Source organism: Pinus tabuliformis, chromosome 7, assembly GCF_031772625.1.
Source record: "Pinus tabuliformis cultivar Carrire ecotype Pingquan chromosome 7, CPIR1, whole genome shotgun sequence".
NCBI lineage: Eukaryota > Viridiplantae > Streptophyta > Pinopsida > Pinales > Pinaceae > Pinus > Pinus tabuliformis.
The window spans coordinates 1,517,785,660-1,517,801,804 of NC_142293.1; the positions used below are offsets into that span (position 1 = coordinate 1,517,785,660).

Here is a 16,145-nt window from a genome sequence, read left to right on the forward strand (position 1 = left end):
CTAGAAGATACCCCTCTAGATTTAGTGTTTGAGTATGGCTTTTCCACTAGGTCAGGTTATGTCTCTCATGTTTCAAATGGGAAATTGAAATTTTCTATTCCTCCTCTCTGTGTTGAACATTAAAATAAACCTCAAACTATTGCAACAAGTGGTTTTAATTTAAAAGTGTCAATATCACCTCGATACAGCTTGATGTTAGCCCTTGCTTCCATATTGAAGAAGGGCTATCTATGGTTCATGACACTTTTATTGGGTTTTTCCTTTTTATTTCTTTCTTAGAATCCTTCTCTTGTTCTTCTCAATCCCTTAATTTTATCTCTGATTTGGAACATATGTCTTATCTAATTCCAAGCTTGTTTTTAAATGTTGCCATAAGGAAGTTCATATTGTAGTCGATATATTTTACCTAGTCTTCCCGCCTTGGGAATCTTTCCCAAGTTGAATTTCGAGGGTTATTGAAAATAGATTCATAGCCCATGGTTATAGTTTCCCGACTATGCTTAAGCCTGTGTGGATCCTTTGCAAGTTCTCAAAAAATACCAAAGAATCCTTATTTGATGCCAAAATGATCCATAAAATATCAGGGATATTCCAATGGAAAATTCATTGCAATGCATTTGATGAAGAAATAGAGTGAAATATGAAGTCTCTATTATGAGACTTCAATTTCGTTAGGCTTTGGGATTTATTAATTCACTATTATTTTTCTTAATCATGTAATAGATAACATGCAGATAATATATAAAAGTGAAAGGAAAATACACACTAATAACAATGAACACCATATATCACTTGGGAACACTTTTTGGGAGAAAATTACTTGGAAGCTGAGGTTGCTCTGCTCAATCTTTCTCTGAATGGAATTGATGAAAACACAAAAGAATGAGACCTATTATTCATGGGGTACTACAAGGCACAAGCCCTCTCTTTTCTACCCACTCTCCATCCACTCTCAGCTACTCTGCTCTATTATTGAACAAAATGCACTCCAATAGAATGATAACCTTTTTCCTCCTAGTGGCCTAGCAATAACATACTAGTCTGATAGCCAACTAGTGGTTAAACTTGACCCATTCAACCCTCAATATGGGTTACAACTCAACCCTTCTAAATTCCTCTTCATAGGGCTCACATTTCTAACCCCATCTCCATGAGTAACAGGGACTTACGTAGCACCCTTTTGAGTTATGGTGGTCAATCAAGACAAATCATCTTCTAGGAGTCATAAATCTTGTGTACAAAATCTGAATGATGCAATTCTAGCACCATTGTAAAGTTCTTCAAGTGTAAAATAGCACGAACTAGTCATTTTCTTAAAGGTAAAAGATTTCCCAAAAAAAACTCATTTAAAGCCTCAAACTAACCTCAAAATATTTCTAAATCATAATTCTCCACACTAAATCTAATCCCTAAAATTAATCTTATAAACTAATTTCTCTATTTTTACCACCATGAAAACTATAAAATATATGACAAACATTATAATAATATATTCCAAACTTTTCTTTTTAATATGTATTTTTCATTCTCTATATAAACATTCTTGTTATTAACTTGCTATATATTTAATCATATGTCTGAATTATTTGCAAATAATCTTTCATAACTTACCTTATTATCTTTCTAATTGGACATGTATTCCGAACTTTTCTTTTTAATATGTACTTTTTATTCTGTGCATAAACATTATTGTTATTAACTTGCTATATATTTAATCATATGTCTCAATTATTTGAAAATAATCTTTCATAACTTACCTTATTATCTTTCTAATTGGACATGTCGTTACGGTGTATTTCTCATTTCTGGAAAACCAATTTACATTTTTATTATTTTTTGAATAATATAGATTTTTTTATATATTTATAGTATTGAAAATAAAAAAATTTGTCTATTATACAACTTAAATTTAGCATTTTATATTTAGAAAAATGTTAATAACAAAACAATATTTTAATATCAATCATAATTAATTTTTTTCAATACATTTAAACAATGTTCCGAATTATCTATAAAATTCTATTTTTAAAATAGCAATATTGAAACGTAGATTTGACACAGTGATGAGTCTATATACACATTCCAAAACTCATTTTAGACCATCAGATATTACATTTTCTCCTAAAATTATATCCATTCATTTTGACTCGTCTCAAGCAACACTCAATTTCGTATAAAATTCTTTGCCAACTTTTTAAAATAGTATTTCTCCTAAAATTACATGCATTAATTTTGACAAAGAAAAAAAAAAAAAAAAACTCGTATGCTTTAATTTTGACCAAAGAGCAAAAAAAACTCGTTTCCTTTATATTAGTACCACTGCTTTTTCAAGCAACACTCAATTTCGTATAAAATTCTCTGCCAACTTTTTAAATTAATAATATTGAAGTATATATATATATATATATATATTTTACGGTGCTATGTCTATTTATGCATTACAAAATGCATTTTAAAGAATAAGATATTATAATTTCTCACAAAATTATATCTATTGATTTTGATTAAATGGAAAAAAATCTCATCTCTTTTATATTAGTATCAATTTATATAAATTCCTTCATTATGGAATAATTAGAGGTTTTATATAAATTTACAAAAAAATACATTTCCAAATTTAATGGTAATATTATATATTAAAAAATATAAAATAAATTTTAGATTAATATTATTTCAAACAAATCAAAGATAAATATATTCTATTTCTAATTTGTGTTAAAATTGTTATATAATAATAATAATAATAATAATAATAATAAGAATTTTTTGTTTGTAAGACAAGAGACTTACACAGAAATTTGATTAATACAATCTATAACACATACATATTGTATCCATGTTTTTATCTGAACATATAACTTACATTATCATATATAATATGTTACTACGATAATATATTAAACTCTCTTTGCTCAATATTAAAAAAACATGAGTTTCTAATTATATTGAAATTTACAGTGAAAATTTTATATTTCATAAACAACTATAATATTGAAATTAAAATTAAAATTTTTGTAAATAATTATATGTACATATTTAATAAAATATCAAGATTTAAAATGATAAGTATGATAAATATAATATTGTATTTATATTTATATATATATATATATATATATATATATATTGGTATTCAACTATGTTAAGTAAATCATTCATCTATGACCATTTCCATGAGAGGTAGTAGTAATTGACTAATTTTTCATGATTTTTGAATAGTTCACTTAACACTCATTGCATCGGGTGATGCTCACAAAGGTGAAGAAGTGGGATTGGAACTAATGAAATGAATCACATAGAGTCAATCATTACTTCAGGGGCTTGCACCGGGTAACCAATACTTCCCCAGAGGTACCCATCCATGTAAGTCTTGGTTATCAGGTGCAAACACCGCAAGTGATGATTAACACTATGTGATTCATTTCACCAGTTTCAATCCCAGTTCTTCACCCATGTGAGCATCACCTGATGCAATGAGTGCTATAGTGATGATTAACACTATGTGATTCATTTCACCAGTTTCAATCCCAGTTCTTCACCCATGTGAGCATCACCCAATGCAATGAGTGCTATGTGAACTATTCGAAAATCATGAGAAATTAGCCACTTATGACTACCTCTCATGGAAATAGTCATAGATGAATGACTTACATAACATAGTTGAATCCCAAAATGATATCTAATATAATGCACTATGAAAACTCTTTAATACTTAAATTATATATATCTTAGCTTTGGATCTATTAAATGGTGAGATGAAATATCTCTCAATATGTAAACCTTTTTTTGAGTGTAAATCTCAAAGGAAATTTTTACACCTTATAAGATTTGTTTTTTGAGAACTTAATAAATTTAGAGATGAATCTTTATTAATTCTTAACAATATTATTATATCTATATAAATTTCAATCTTTATATATACAAATATTATTATTTTTAATTTTACTAAAATCTTACATATATATACTAAATTTTTATTTTACATCTTTTATAGTTTATTAAATTTAATAATTTAACATATTTTATATATATATATGAGATTTTATAGGCTTATTAATTAAAATTTTATATGAGGTTGATCTGTATATGTATGTATATATTTTAATCATATGGTTATCTTTTAAATTTATTAATTATATGTTTTTATTATTATTATTATTATTATGAATAATAAATATTATTATTTAAATTTATTTTAATGCAATACAAAATTTTTTTATTAATTTTTTAAATAATTTTATTATTAAAAAGATAACGAAATGAATTAAATTGATTTGTTAAGCATTACTTTATATTATTATTATGCGTTGATTTACAATTTCATTTTACTACCTCTGGGTCGTCACAAAATAAAATCTTTTATTAAAATGTGTTATTCAATATTAAAATAAAATAAAAATGTGATATAAAATTATTAATAATAATAACTATTATGAAATTATTAATAATAAAAAATAAAATTATCAATATTTCTTTTAATTAAAACATTTTAATATCAATTTTATAAAAAATACCAAATTATGTGTGTTTGGATTGGAATTTATTTTATATGTGTAAAAACTCGTGTGTTTATATTAGAAAAATATTACTAAATTTCAAATATTTTTTTTTAATATTTTCTCTATATATGTGATTTAATTAATTATAATATTAAAATTTGAATTCTTGCGAACCTTATTGCCCAAACTCCTTTTTCCAGCATGTGTCATAAGCTTATTTGCATTCGTCGTCCATTTAATGTAGATGGCTAGGATAACTTATTTAAAGTCCATGACGAATATTGTTATTTTTTATTGAATTAGAATGGGTTTTTCTTGTAATTGGTATTTCTTTGAAGTGTGAGGTCCATCCCCACGTTATTTTGTGGCACATCATATAAATATTTTAATCACTAATTTTTTTTCTTTTTAGGTAACCATATATAATAAGATTATGATTAGAATTAGAATATTTATATACTGTTTTATCCCAAATAATCAAATATGTAATTAATTTTGTATTTAATATAAAATTAGATAATTAAAAAAAGGAAAATATTGATAATAATAAAAATATTTTAATGAAAATTTTAAATAAAGTAATTCAACAACACATTTAATTCAAATATTTCAATATAAATTACATATGAAATAATATCAATATGTTAAAAAAATACAAAATGATTTAATATATTAATTTGAATTTTTGATTAGAAAATAATTTAATATATTGGAGTTTCTACATGACTTTGTAACCTTGGTGTGAGTCAGTTGGGTTCCTCAAACATTCTAGGTTTATCAGTTCTTTTCTCTCTTCTTCCCACTAAATTCTATTGTTAAAATATGAGTACTTCTCCCCATATTTCTAAGCGTACCTCTAGCAGAGAGATGCCAGGAAAATTACCCTAGAGAGTCTCTATGAATACATTGAATCTTTAGAACAACGAAGAGAAGAAACGTAAAAGCAGCATAAGCATGAATTGTCTACTATGCTTACAAAACATAAAGTTGAATTATCTACCTTGCTTAGTAATAACTACAAATCATTAGAAGATTAAATTACAACATTCGAGACTAAAATCCAAAGAATGAAAGATAGGATGTAATATTTAGAACACAAAAAACAATTTGAAGAAAGTTGCACCTTGAGGAATAAAACTAAAGAATTAAAAGAAAACTTAGATAACAATTCCACCTTACGTAGCACAACGAATCAACTAAATATCAAACACCCAAAAGAGGAGATGAATAAATTAATTGAATTGGATCATGAATAACACAAAAAAACCTTGATCTTTATAATTGTTGGTATAAAAGAGAAAAATGATGAGGACACATTAGAAACAATAAAAGAACAATTGACTACTCACTCACAAAATAAAACATTTTATCTAACACAAGACCAAAGGGTAGGAAATATTGTTGAGCATAAGCATAGACTAATCTGTGTTAAGGTAAGTTGCAATGACCACAGATTGGATATACTTAGTAAATACCAAAGTCTAAAAGGGTCAATATTTTTTATAAATGATGATCGTATCCCAGGAGATCAAGTTGAACTAAGGAAAGAGATCCAAAAGGCAAAGGAAGCAAGAAATTAAAGAAAGTGAGCAATCATTAGAATAAAAAAAAACTATTATTAGAGATAAAGTCCAAAATAAAACTGATAAATAGGAGATAAGAACACTCTAGATCCTCCTATAAACCTGTCATGGTTTTCCATGGTGTAAATTTCATATGTTAAGTGGGATCCCAAGTCACGATATTGATCTTCTTCTCTTAGTTGAAACTGATGAGCATGATGAATGTAAGGTCCCCCACATTGATCAATTCATTCTTTGGTTTACTTGGAACAAAAACTCCTCTGGCAAAGGTGTTTGTGGTATAGCTTGTTATATAAAAAATAACATTGCTTCCCACTTTAGGGTTAATAAGGTTGACCCCCTCAATCAATATGTGTCGATAGGAATCTCTGACTCTAATACCAATAAGATTTTTCTTCCAATTTATTATCTTTCTCCTATCAATTCTACCTCCTTAAGAAGAACAACTTGGATAAAAAAATTCCTTTCATTACCTTATAAAAGGATATCCACAATCTAAGGAATGAAGGAAACATCATTTTTCTTGGGGACTTCAATGCTCGAACTACTACTAACCAAATCACTGTATTAAGTAATAACTCTAATCCTAACCCCTTATGGCTTGATGAGGATAGTGACTTAGCTAATAAATTCAAAAGAAACTCTGAAGGCACAACCCAAAACCTTTTTAGTACCAATCTAGTAAAGCTTTGTAGTTCCCAAGACCATAAAATTTGTAATGGGATTAATAAGTGGCATGTCTCTATCCAGATAACTTATATCCATGGGCATGAAAACAATGTTGTGGACTATGAAATATTTGATACCCATATTATCAACCGTATTGTTAAGTTTGACCTCCTTAATGACCATGAGCCTAAATCTGACCATAGACATCTATCCTTAACCCTTAACCTTGATATGTGCACCAACCACATGCAAAAGAATGGTGAGAGCCAAAGACAAACTCGCTTTGAAAAAAGAAAAAATGGATCTATTCTTAAAATATTTAACAAGGGATTTATGTTTCTTAATGTATAATGATAACATTGAACACATATACAAAAATTTTATTACTATCCTTTCCACTACCATTAACAAATTCTCTACTGAGGTATCATATAAAAAGAACAACATAAATTTCAACCTGTGGTATGATAATGATTGTATGTATGCCAGGAAAGTGATTAGAGGTGCTCCTAATGAAACTGTAAAGTGTGAAAAAATCAGTATGTACAAAGCTCTTATCAAAAGGAAGAAAAGGCACTATATAAATAAGAGGCAAGTTCGTGTTCTTAACTTATCTAAGGTTGTGCCTATAATTTTTTGGAGGAATATTCTTGTTCATAAACAAAGATAAAATCTATCGATCCCCTTAAAGGATTTTGATATATATCTTAAGAAACTTTATGACTCCCCAAATACTATGGGAAACATAAGAAACAATGCTATTGAATAAGACACATTTTCTTTGGAGGATGTAGAGTTTGGGATTAAAAAGTTCACTAATGGGAAAGCTAGCGATATTGAAGGTTCCCAAAATGAAATTCTCAAACAGGGAAGGTCCATTCTCATTCTGCATCTCCACAAACTCCCCAATTTGGCAATAAAGCACAACTTCCCTAAGCTGTGGATAAAAGGCATTAACGTCCCTATCTTTAAGGTGGGGATAATAATTCTCCCTCTAATTATAGGACTATCATGATTAACCAAAATTTAGCCAACTTGTATGGGCTCATTTTGGAAAAGAAGATTAGCACTTGGATTGAAATCTATGGTAAAAGAGCCAAAAGGAAATCTAGTTTTAGAACGAATCACTCAACTATTGACCACCTTATCACTCTTAAGACCATTGGTGAGGAATGCCACAACAACAAAATTGATCTCTTGTGTTGTTTTTGTTTCTTTACAAAATATTTTGACATGGTTCTTCGGGAGAATTTATGGCCATGAATCAATGAGCTAATGGTTCCTCTCGAGCTAATGATTGTGGTAAATAGGTTATATGGAAATGTTATTTCCAAGCCTATGACTACTTAGGGTTCACTAAAGAGATTAAATGAAACATTAGTGTTAAGAAAGGATATCCCCTATCCGTATCCTTTTTCTCATTTACATTGACAAGTTTGAAGAGTGTTTATAAGTTCTTGGTTGGGAAGGAACCAAGATTACTGGTATAGTCATTACTCTTCTCCTTTATGACGGTGATATTTTTCTTCTTCTCATAAGGCCTGATGATCTCAACCAGAAGCTTAGCACCCTCCATTATTACTGCTCCAAGATGTGTATGAATTTTAATAATAACAATACTATAGTGATGATGATTAAGTCAAAAAATATCAACTACGATTTTCATTTACGATAACACTTACTTAGAGAATGTTTCTCTATACAAATATTTTGTTATTGACATTCACCATTAGCTCAAATAGAAATATAGCATTGAGAAAAGGATTATATGAGGATGGAAAGCTTACTATGAGCTTGAAAATAATTATAAGTCAATTTATCTTTCGGTTTGGAGTAAAAAATAGTGTCTCTTCCAGACTCTCACCACCCTAGTTATTTTATATCGATGTGAGGTGTGATGTTGTAGTATGTCTAGAGATTCATGGAGAAAGATTGAAATGATGCAAAAGAAATTTATAACCTACAACTTGAAGATTAAAGGTAATACTCCCAAACTTATTTTCTTGATTGAAGCTATCCTTTCCCCAATTTAAAGCATGCCTATTTTTAGGTATCTGATATATATGAAGAATATGTACAACATGGAAGAAAAAAGGCTCCCCAAAATTGCCTCTAGCTCTAGTCAAAATTGCCACCTTTGACTCAAGTGAGGTTGACGTATGGATGCCAAGTATTGACACGACCATTGGGGGATAAAGGAGGAGATAATCTTGGAGAATAAGGATAATATAAATAACACCATTAGTTCCAAATGTAAGGATAAGTTGTGGAGTGATAATGAATTAGAGAGAAAAATGAAGCTAAGGTATTATACAGAAGTTAACAAACCCACTCTTGCTAACTAGAATTACCTTTATATATTAACGAGTGCTAAGAAGAAAATGAACATTGCAAATATAAGAAATAATTTCCACAAGCTTTGAATTGTAACCGAGCGTTGTTCTATTCCCAATACAACTTCGGACAAAAGAAATTTCCTCCTCTGTGATACAAACAGAGTCGAAGATGAAAAGAAATTTCTCTTGGATTGCCCAACCCTAACTCATATTCGTTCTCCTTTTCAAAACATTTGCCACACTACCAACATTCTTGACTTGGTAAGTAAAAAAAACTGCAATGACCTCAGAACACTTCTCTCCCTTCTTTTTTGATCATAGAAATGAAATATTAAATAATCTGAAGTATTCACTTCTTTCTTAATGTTTGGCAGACCATATTAGTATTAGTGGATGTTAATCATCATCATTAAATTTTAACAATAGATTACATTAAATTTATTGCTTCAAGAGGTGCATTGTACAACCTAGTATGAGGGTGATGTGTGATGATGTGTGATTTTATCCAGCACAATGTGGAGTTGACAAGTGTGCCTTTTAAATTAAAAAACAATAAAAAAATCTCTAAATAAAAAGACCACTCCCACTATAATAAAGAAAGAATACTCAACATGTTAGTTTTAATTATCTCACTATTCTCACTGGGTTAGTTCATATTACAACCCAATCCAAAGGAGATGTAGGAATCCTTCGGTGTCACTCCAAATCTTATATTTTCACTTTTGAGTGTTAAAACTCTATAATCTTTACAATTTTTTTAAGTATTTAAATACAAATTTTCATAAACTATTTAAATATCAATTCCAATTAATTTACTTTAGTATCAATTATATATAGAGAGAGTGCACAAATGCATGCACCAAAATAAAATATTTAAATCGACAAAGAGAAAAAGGAACTAAAATAAAAAAGTTTAATTATATCATCATAAGAATGATAAAAATGAGATGTTTAATTCCTTCAAATTTTATATTAAAAAATAATTTGTGGAATTTAAAATATTAATAATAAAATAAAAATTTAATAAAATTATAAATAATATATTTCAATATGTAGATTATATTTGTCAGCGGGAATTGTCTGAATGGTTGGTGTCACTTGGAATGTTGGCATTGATGTCAACCAGACTAGCATTGAGGATAGAGGACACAAATGTTGGCAATGTAGACCATGTTGCTCAGGGGGAATCCTAGGCTTTGAAGGAAATTAAGCCTCTGGAGTTGACCTCAGATGCTCTTGGAAGTGGTGTACTTGGATAATGCTTGGAAAGATTTTTCCAGTGGTGTGTGGAAGTTTGCAAATGGCCGCCTGTATTACAACTTATTTCTAGTCAAAGATATGGACCCCAAAAGTCAAAAGGTGCAAATATAAAAATGATGGAGGAACTTTGGCACATATGCAAAGATGGAAGAATTGCTAAACCTGATGCTAAAGTATAGTAGAATGGTTACTGGTGGCTCCATCAAAATGACTGGGAATATGTGGCATGATAGTAAAGTAATAGGAAGCAATTTTATTGGCTGATAGGCGGAGCCCACATGGCAGTAATACATTGACACCATTACCCCAGCATATTTTTTATTTCACTCAAATAGAATGAGTGAGATGACCTCATCATATGATTCCATCCAACAAGATTTACCCTAGAGGGTGCACCCCAGACAATTACAAAGGGCAAACAAAGAAAAAGTGTGAGGTGTTGGATGTTGCGAAATAACAATAGAGTAACAACCAATGAGAATTAGAGTAGGAGGTCCCCACTACAACAACTCATCCTACTAAGGGAGAGCCCAAAAAAATGTTTGGGGAGCACAATTTTAAGCACTAGGAGGTAGGCACCAGGCCATGTGGCGGAATTCTGACATCCCTATAGACAAAATTCCTGTTAAGCCTCAAGGCGTTGGGAGGTGGTTTTCCATACTTGTGATTGCGTAGATCAATGGCAAAGAACCACTTTGGGACCACTCCATGTAATACCACAAACCACAAGGGAGTGGTGTTGAGGTTGATTTCTTGAACTGGGTGGTTTTTGATAAACCAATTTAACAAAGAAATTTCTCGAAAAACAAAAGATCGAGGGAGCCTTTTTCTCTCCTCTCCAATAGGACACATGGTAACATTTAATTGGTTTTAAAGGAGATTATGGTTGTTAATGATGTCAGCATGATGCAATAGTACATGGGAAATGTCGTAGTTAGGTTCCACATTTATGGGTTTCCTAATGGGATAAATACGGGTGCACATGACACCACTCGAGAGGAACCATATGGCATTGGTTATGTCAGCATGAAATCATCCAACGAGTTTGGGCCTAGAAGGTTTGAACAGTGTGAATAGAGGAATCAATAGGTTAACTGGGCATAAGGTAGACATTGCCATGTCAAAGCATGGGCTAATGAAAAATGTGTCAGCCAAACCCCATGGGATGTGCAAGCTCGCAAGGCTCACCTTAGTGGAAATAAAAGGGCACACAAATTTTTGCCTGGGAGGTTAGCGCTATGAAACATCATTGAGCTAGTACATAAGTAACGACTAATGAGAAAAAAGAAGGAGGACACCATGGGACCCATTAGCCCACTAAGAGGATCCTAGTGGTTTACAAAGGTGACACAAATGATAGTGTAGGGATAAAGGGCTAAAAGCTAAAGCACTGGCACGAGGTTATACTTGCAATAAAGGACCAGGAGTGCACAAGATTATAAAATGAATTAATCCCCAATAGGCCAAGAAAATGGATTAGTGCCTGAGAGGCCTAGTTAGAGGTCACAACATCTGGTCTAGGCACCAACAAAGAAAGAACTAAAGAAATTTTGGTAGGACTCGGAAGCTATGGGATAAGTCCTTCATTTTTGAAAAGGATGCCAAATGTGGCAATGCACCATATTCATACATACGTGAAGTTTAAATAAGTCAGTAGCTCTTGGGAATTGAATACCAAATTGACCATGGCCATACTTGGATTAAGAAAGGTTGAAGTAACTAAGTAAATGCACACAGTGAGGTTGGTGTCATTGGTTTAATGGAGACTAAAAAGAATTGTTGGCTCAAGAATAGGGAGGACCACGAACTACAAATTGAGTTTATAAGCTCAACTGAAACAAAAGCAAGACACTTGTGATATTCCTTGCATGCTAGGATCAATTAAATGAGAAAACTAGATCGAGGACAAATGGAGATTCAACCATAGCACAGAGAGGCCATCCTAAAGTACAATCTAAGCTTCATGGGAAATTAAGAAGAATGGAAAGCCTTACTAGAGCACACAATTTTGACTATGGATTGATTCTTAGTATTAATAAATGCTAAAGTGGTCATTCTCTAAATTAATGGTGATGTAGTGAGAAAGTAGTGAGATCTAACAAGAACGTGGATAGCCATGAAGAAGTATGTTTTCATGTAGTATGGGAATCCATGAAAGAGTAAAATATTAGGCAGTATGGATGGCAATAGAGACATGATCATTCCCTGTGCAGTAGAGGAATAAAACTCAGGAGTTCCATTCATAAAGTGTGGGAATGTAGAATTGTTGTGGGTTACAAAGTGTAGTTTTGTGAGTGTGCTCCTTAGCCAAGTCTTAACTAAGAGATAGTTCACCAGGGGTCAAGACGAGAACTGGTTGATAAATAGAGCACACAGTCTAAAGTATAACCACTGAGTTAAAAGAATTTTTCTAGTGTTGGAGTAGATCAGATTTATACTATCGTGTTTTTGTATTAGCCTCAGTTTTTAGTTTGAAAATTTGTATGAAAAGTATAATAGTGGCTAGAGTTGGTAGTGGCTTGCATTCATAGGATGTTGGTGCATCTTGGAAATTGGTGGCTTTCTATCTAAAGGGGGTTAGGGCATCATATGAGTCGGTTCTCATAATCAACTTGATGTAATTAAGTGGGTGCTTAATTTACATCATTATAACAAATATAGTAGGGGTTTCTTCCATTTGGATTTCCACGTAAAAATATACCCGTGTCAATATGTCTTTGCTCAATTCATGAAATGTGTGCTCACGTGAATGGTTTGATTTGTTGCACATTTAAATTTTAGTTTGGATGCTCATACAAATAACTAGCAGAAGACAAAGAAAATATAAGAAATGAGCATAAAATTCCAATAACCTTACAATTACCGATTGACCCCCCCTTAAAAATTCCTTATCCCAACAATCAGTATCAAAGCCAAGTTCCTTCAAGAGAAATTTAATCATTGGAAGGTAGATCCATAAGGAATTATGTCTAGGAAAGAGAATTAGGATGATTACTCAAGTAAGATACAAGTATTCAAGGTAAGTACATCGAACACTTGAAACAAAGGTTTAGCCTGAGTTGTGAGCTCTAGGGTTTGGAAAAAATGAAGTTGGATCTTCTACGATTCGATCTCACAACATGTCGATCCAAGCCGAGAAGGAGCAGCAGCATGCTGAGAAGGAACCCGAGATGGAAGCATAGCCAGACTTCGTTGAAGTTGTTCTCGTCAGGCTTCTAGCTCCCATAGGATGGAAGAAACAGAATGAGCCGAGGCAAGTACGAGGTCGCCTCTTTGAATTTTTAGGGTTTATCGAGATGGGTTCCAGAACTAGTTCTCCCTACTGGTCCCATGCTCGCAATCATATGTCAAGATTATTCGTCAAATACCCTACCCTTTGTCCCACTTGCGGCAGAGCGTTTATACAGGAAGTAAGTGATGGCATTTCGATCTCTCGAACAAACCCCTTTGAGGGCTTTTTAATGGAGGACAGAGAGAGGACTTATGGGGCTGACCTCATGGCCGCCTTGCTCAGCCAGCTGAACAACCGAGGAATCAATGAAGGCCATGACCACATCCATGACCGGATGTTCTACAGTCCCCTTCTGATTCTCAGACAGGGCCCGATGGGGGCTAAGGGAAAAATGGAGTTAATTTTGGGTGGTGATACAGGAATTGAACCCAGGGCCTTGCCTCCAAACTTTGGGAATTATTTCATGGGCTTTGGGTTAGAAAAACTCATAGAACAACTGTCTCATAAGGATAGATGTGGCACTCCTTTTGCTCCAAGTGCAACCGTGGATGCAATGCCCACGATTAAGATCAATTCCCGACATCTGGTTAACAATTCGCACTGCCCTATCTGCAAGGACCAGTTCAAGGTTGGCGGCAAAGCCAAGGAGATGCCCTGCAAGCACATTTACTATTCAGATTGCATACTTCATTGGCTGGCTCAACACAATACGTGTCCTGTCCATCGCCATGGATTTTCCGGTGGCGTTCCTGATGGCACATAGTCTAGATCTTCATTCAAGCCCAACAGTGTTTCCTCATACCCCTCCTCACCTTAGCATCTGGCAGCCAAGGAAGCACATCTGATGATTATTTCCCTAAACCCTCTACAACCATCGGCTACTAGCATTGCTTAGTAGTCCAAAGATTCATGAAAAATTGTATGGACGTGCATCGACGAGTCCCACTATATGGACTGTTTGTGGAGACACCCATTGCACAGCCTAGAAACCTCTAGATGGAAGCAGAACCCCTCGCAAACTCTCAGTGATATCAAATTTTTATCAAAACCCCTTTGGGGATATCTCTCTTGGTTTGGGTTCTTGCAGCAATCTCTGTTTTACATTTGAAGAATCGCATTTTTTACCATATTGGATATCCTGTCAGATCTCAACATCTGATATGTGGGGACAGAGCTCTCTAGGACACCAAACCTCTAATGGACTATAATATTATATCTGCATCTACAATAATACTCAATATGAGGCTAAGAGGTGGCACAACAGCAGCCTATAGTAAAACAAAACAAATAGGAGGTGGCATAGAGAGCAGTTCAACAAAAAATATAGAAACACAACAGAAGCACAAAAATGCAGGGCTTTCTTTCAAGAACATCCTCCAAGGGAAAAATACTCCTACAACAACACCAAAGCAAGTTGGAATTGAACCCAACCCATATATTGTGGAGCAATTGAATTATACCCCAGAATTAAACATAGATATACTAGAAACAGATGAACATTGTAATATTTTTGAAAAACAAGCTATTATCTGTAGATTCAATTGTTTTTGGCCAAAACCTGTCGAGCTCTTCCAATGGATTTTCACAAACTAGACTACTCACTGTGAAATTCATCTCTGTTCCAAGGGTTTCTTCATTGTAAATTTCCCTTCAACAGAGGCTAGAGACATTATATTACACGAAGGGCCATGGTTCCAGGGATCCACAAGCCTCTTCATCATACCATGGTTTCTAGAATTTGATGCAAATACTATGGTTGTAACTAGGATGCCTGTATGGATCTGTTTACACAATCTCCCATTACATCTTTGGAACCAACAAGTCCTTGCAGGTATTAGCAACACCATTGGGAGATACATTAAAATGGACTCACAAAGACTTGAGGAAATAATTTTCACTTTCGCACAAATTTGTGTGGAAGTAGATCTCAGCAAACGCCTGCCATACCGCATACAATTGAAACACAAACAGAGGTGTTGGACACAGATACTAAATTATGAAAATATAGCATTGACATGCAAAATCTACCAGCAAACAAGACACCTACTAAATACATGCCCTAAAGCCAAAAAAGATACTCGAAAAAAGAAAAAATAGGGAAGCAATTCAAGGGATGGAAATTTCCCCCACCACTGTCAGATGAGGAGGAGGAAGTTGATGTGGCACATCCCATATCCAATGAGAAAAATTAGATGGAAAAAGGCCCAGACGTAAAGGTAACAAATCCACAAGATCCGATGGACTCACAACCGACAAGCATACTAGAAACAAGGGATACCAGTGGCTCAAAGAGACTACATACATCATACAATTCTGATTCTGGTAAGGATAACCCTCAACCTGTGGCTGACTCTTCGCTTACACTTGTATCTACGATGCCAACTCAAGGGGAGTGGAGAAAGGTTGAGAAGAAAAAAGGGAGAAAATCATGACTTTTCTCGCCATCCATACAAGATTTTTTTGCTTTCTATGAGAATCTGATTACCAATCTTTGGCTTGCTGATGAATGCGTCTTGCATCTACAACATGTAATTTTGTTTTCACTAGTAAAATTCTGATTTTTCTT

General features: G+C 32.7%; 1 protein-coding gene across 1 annotated transcript; it reads left to right on the plus strand.

The window, feature by feature from the left end:
- The first annotated feature begins 13,643 nt into the window (after window positions 1-13,643).
- On the plus strand, window positions 13,644-14,342 carry LOC149253615 (putative E3 ubiquitin-protein ligase RHC1A). Its single transcript, XM_089454545.1, has one exon. The coding sequence runs from the start codon at window positions 13,644-13,646 to the stop codon at window positions 14,340-14,342; it is 699 nt and encodes a 232-aa protein (XP_089310671.1).
- Window positions 14,343-16,145: the final 1,803 nt, after the last annotated feature.

Coding starts and splice junctions, on each gene's coding strand:
- LOC149253615 (XM_089454545.1), top strand. CDS start 13,644: ATGGGTTCCAGAACTAGTTCTCCCTACTGGTCCCATGCTCGCAATCAT.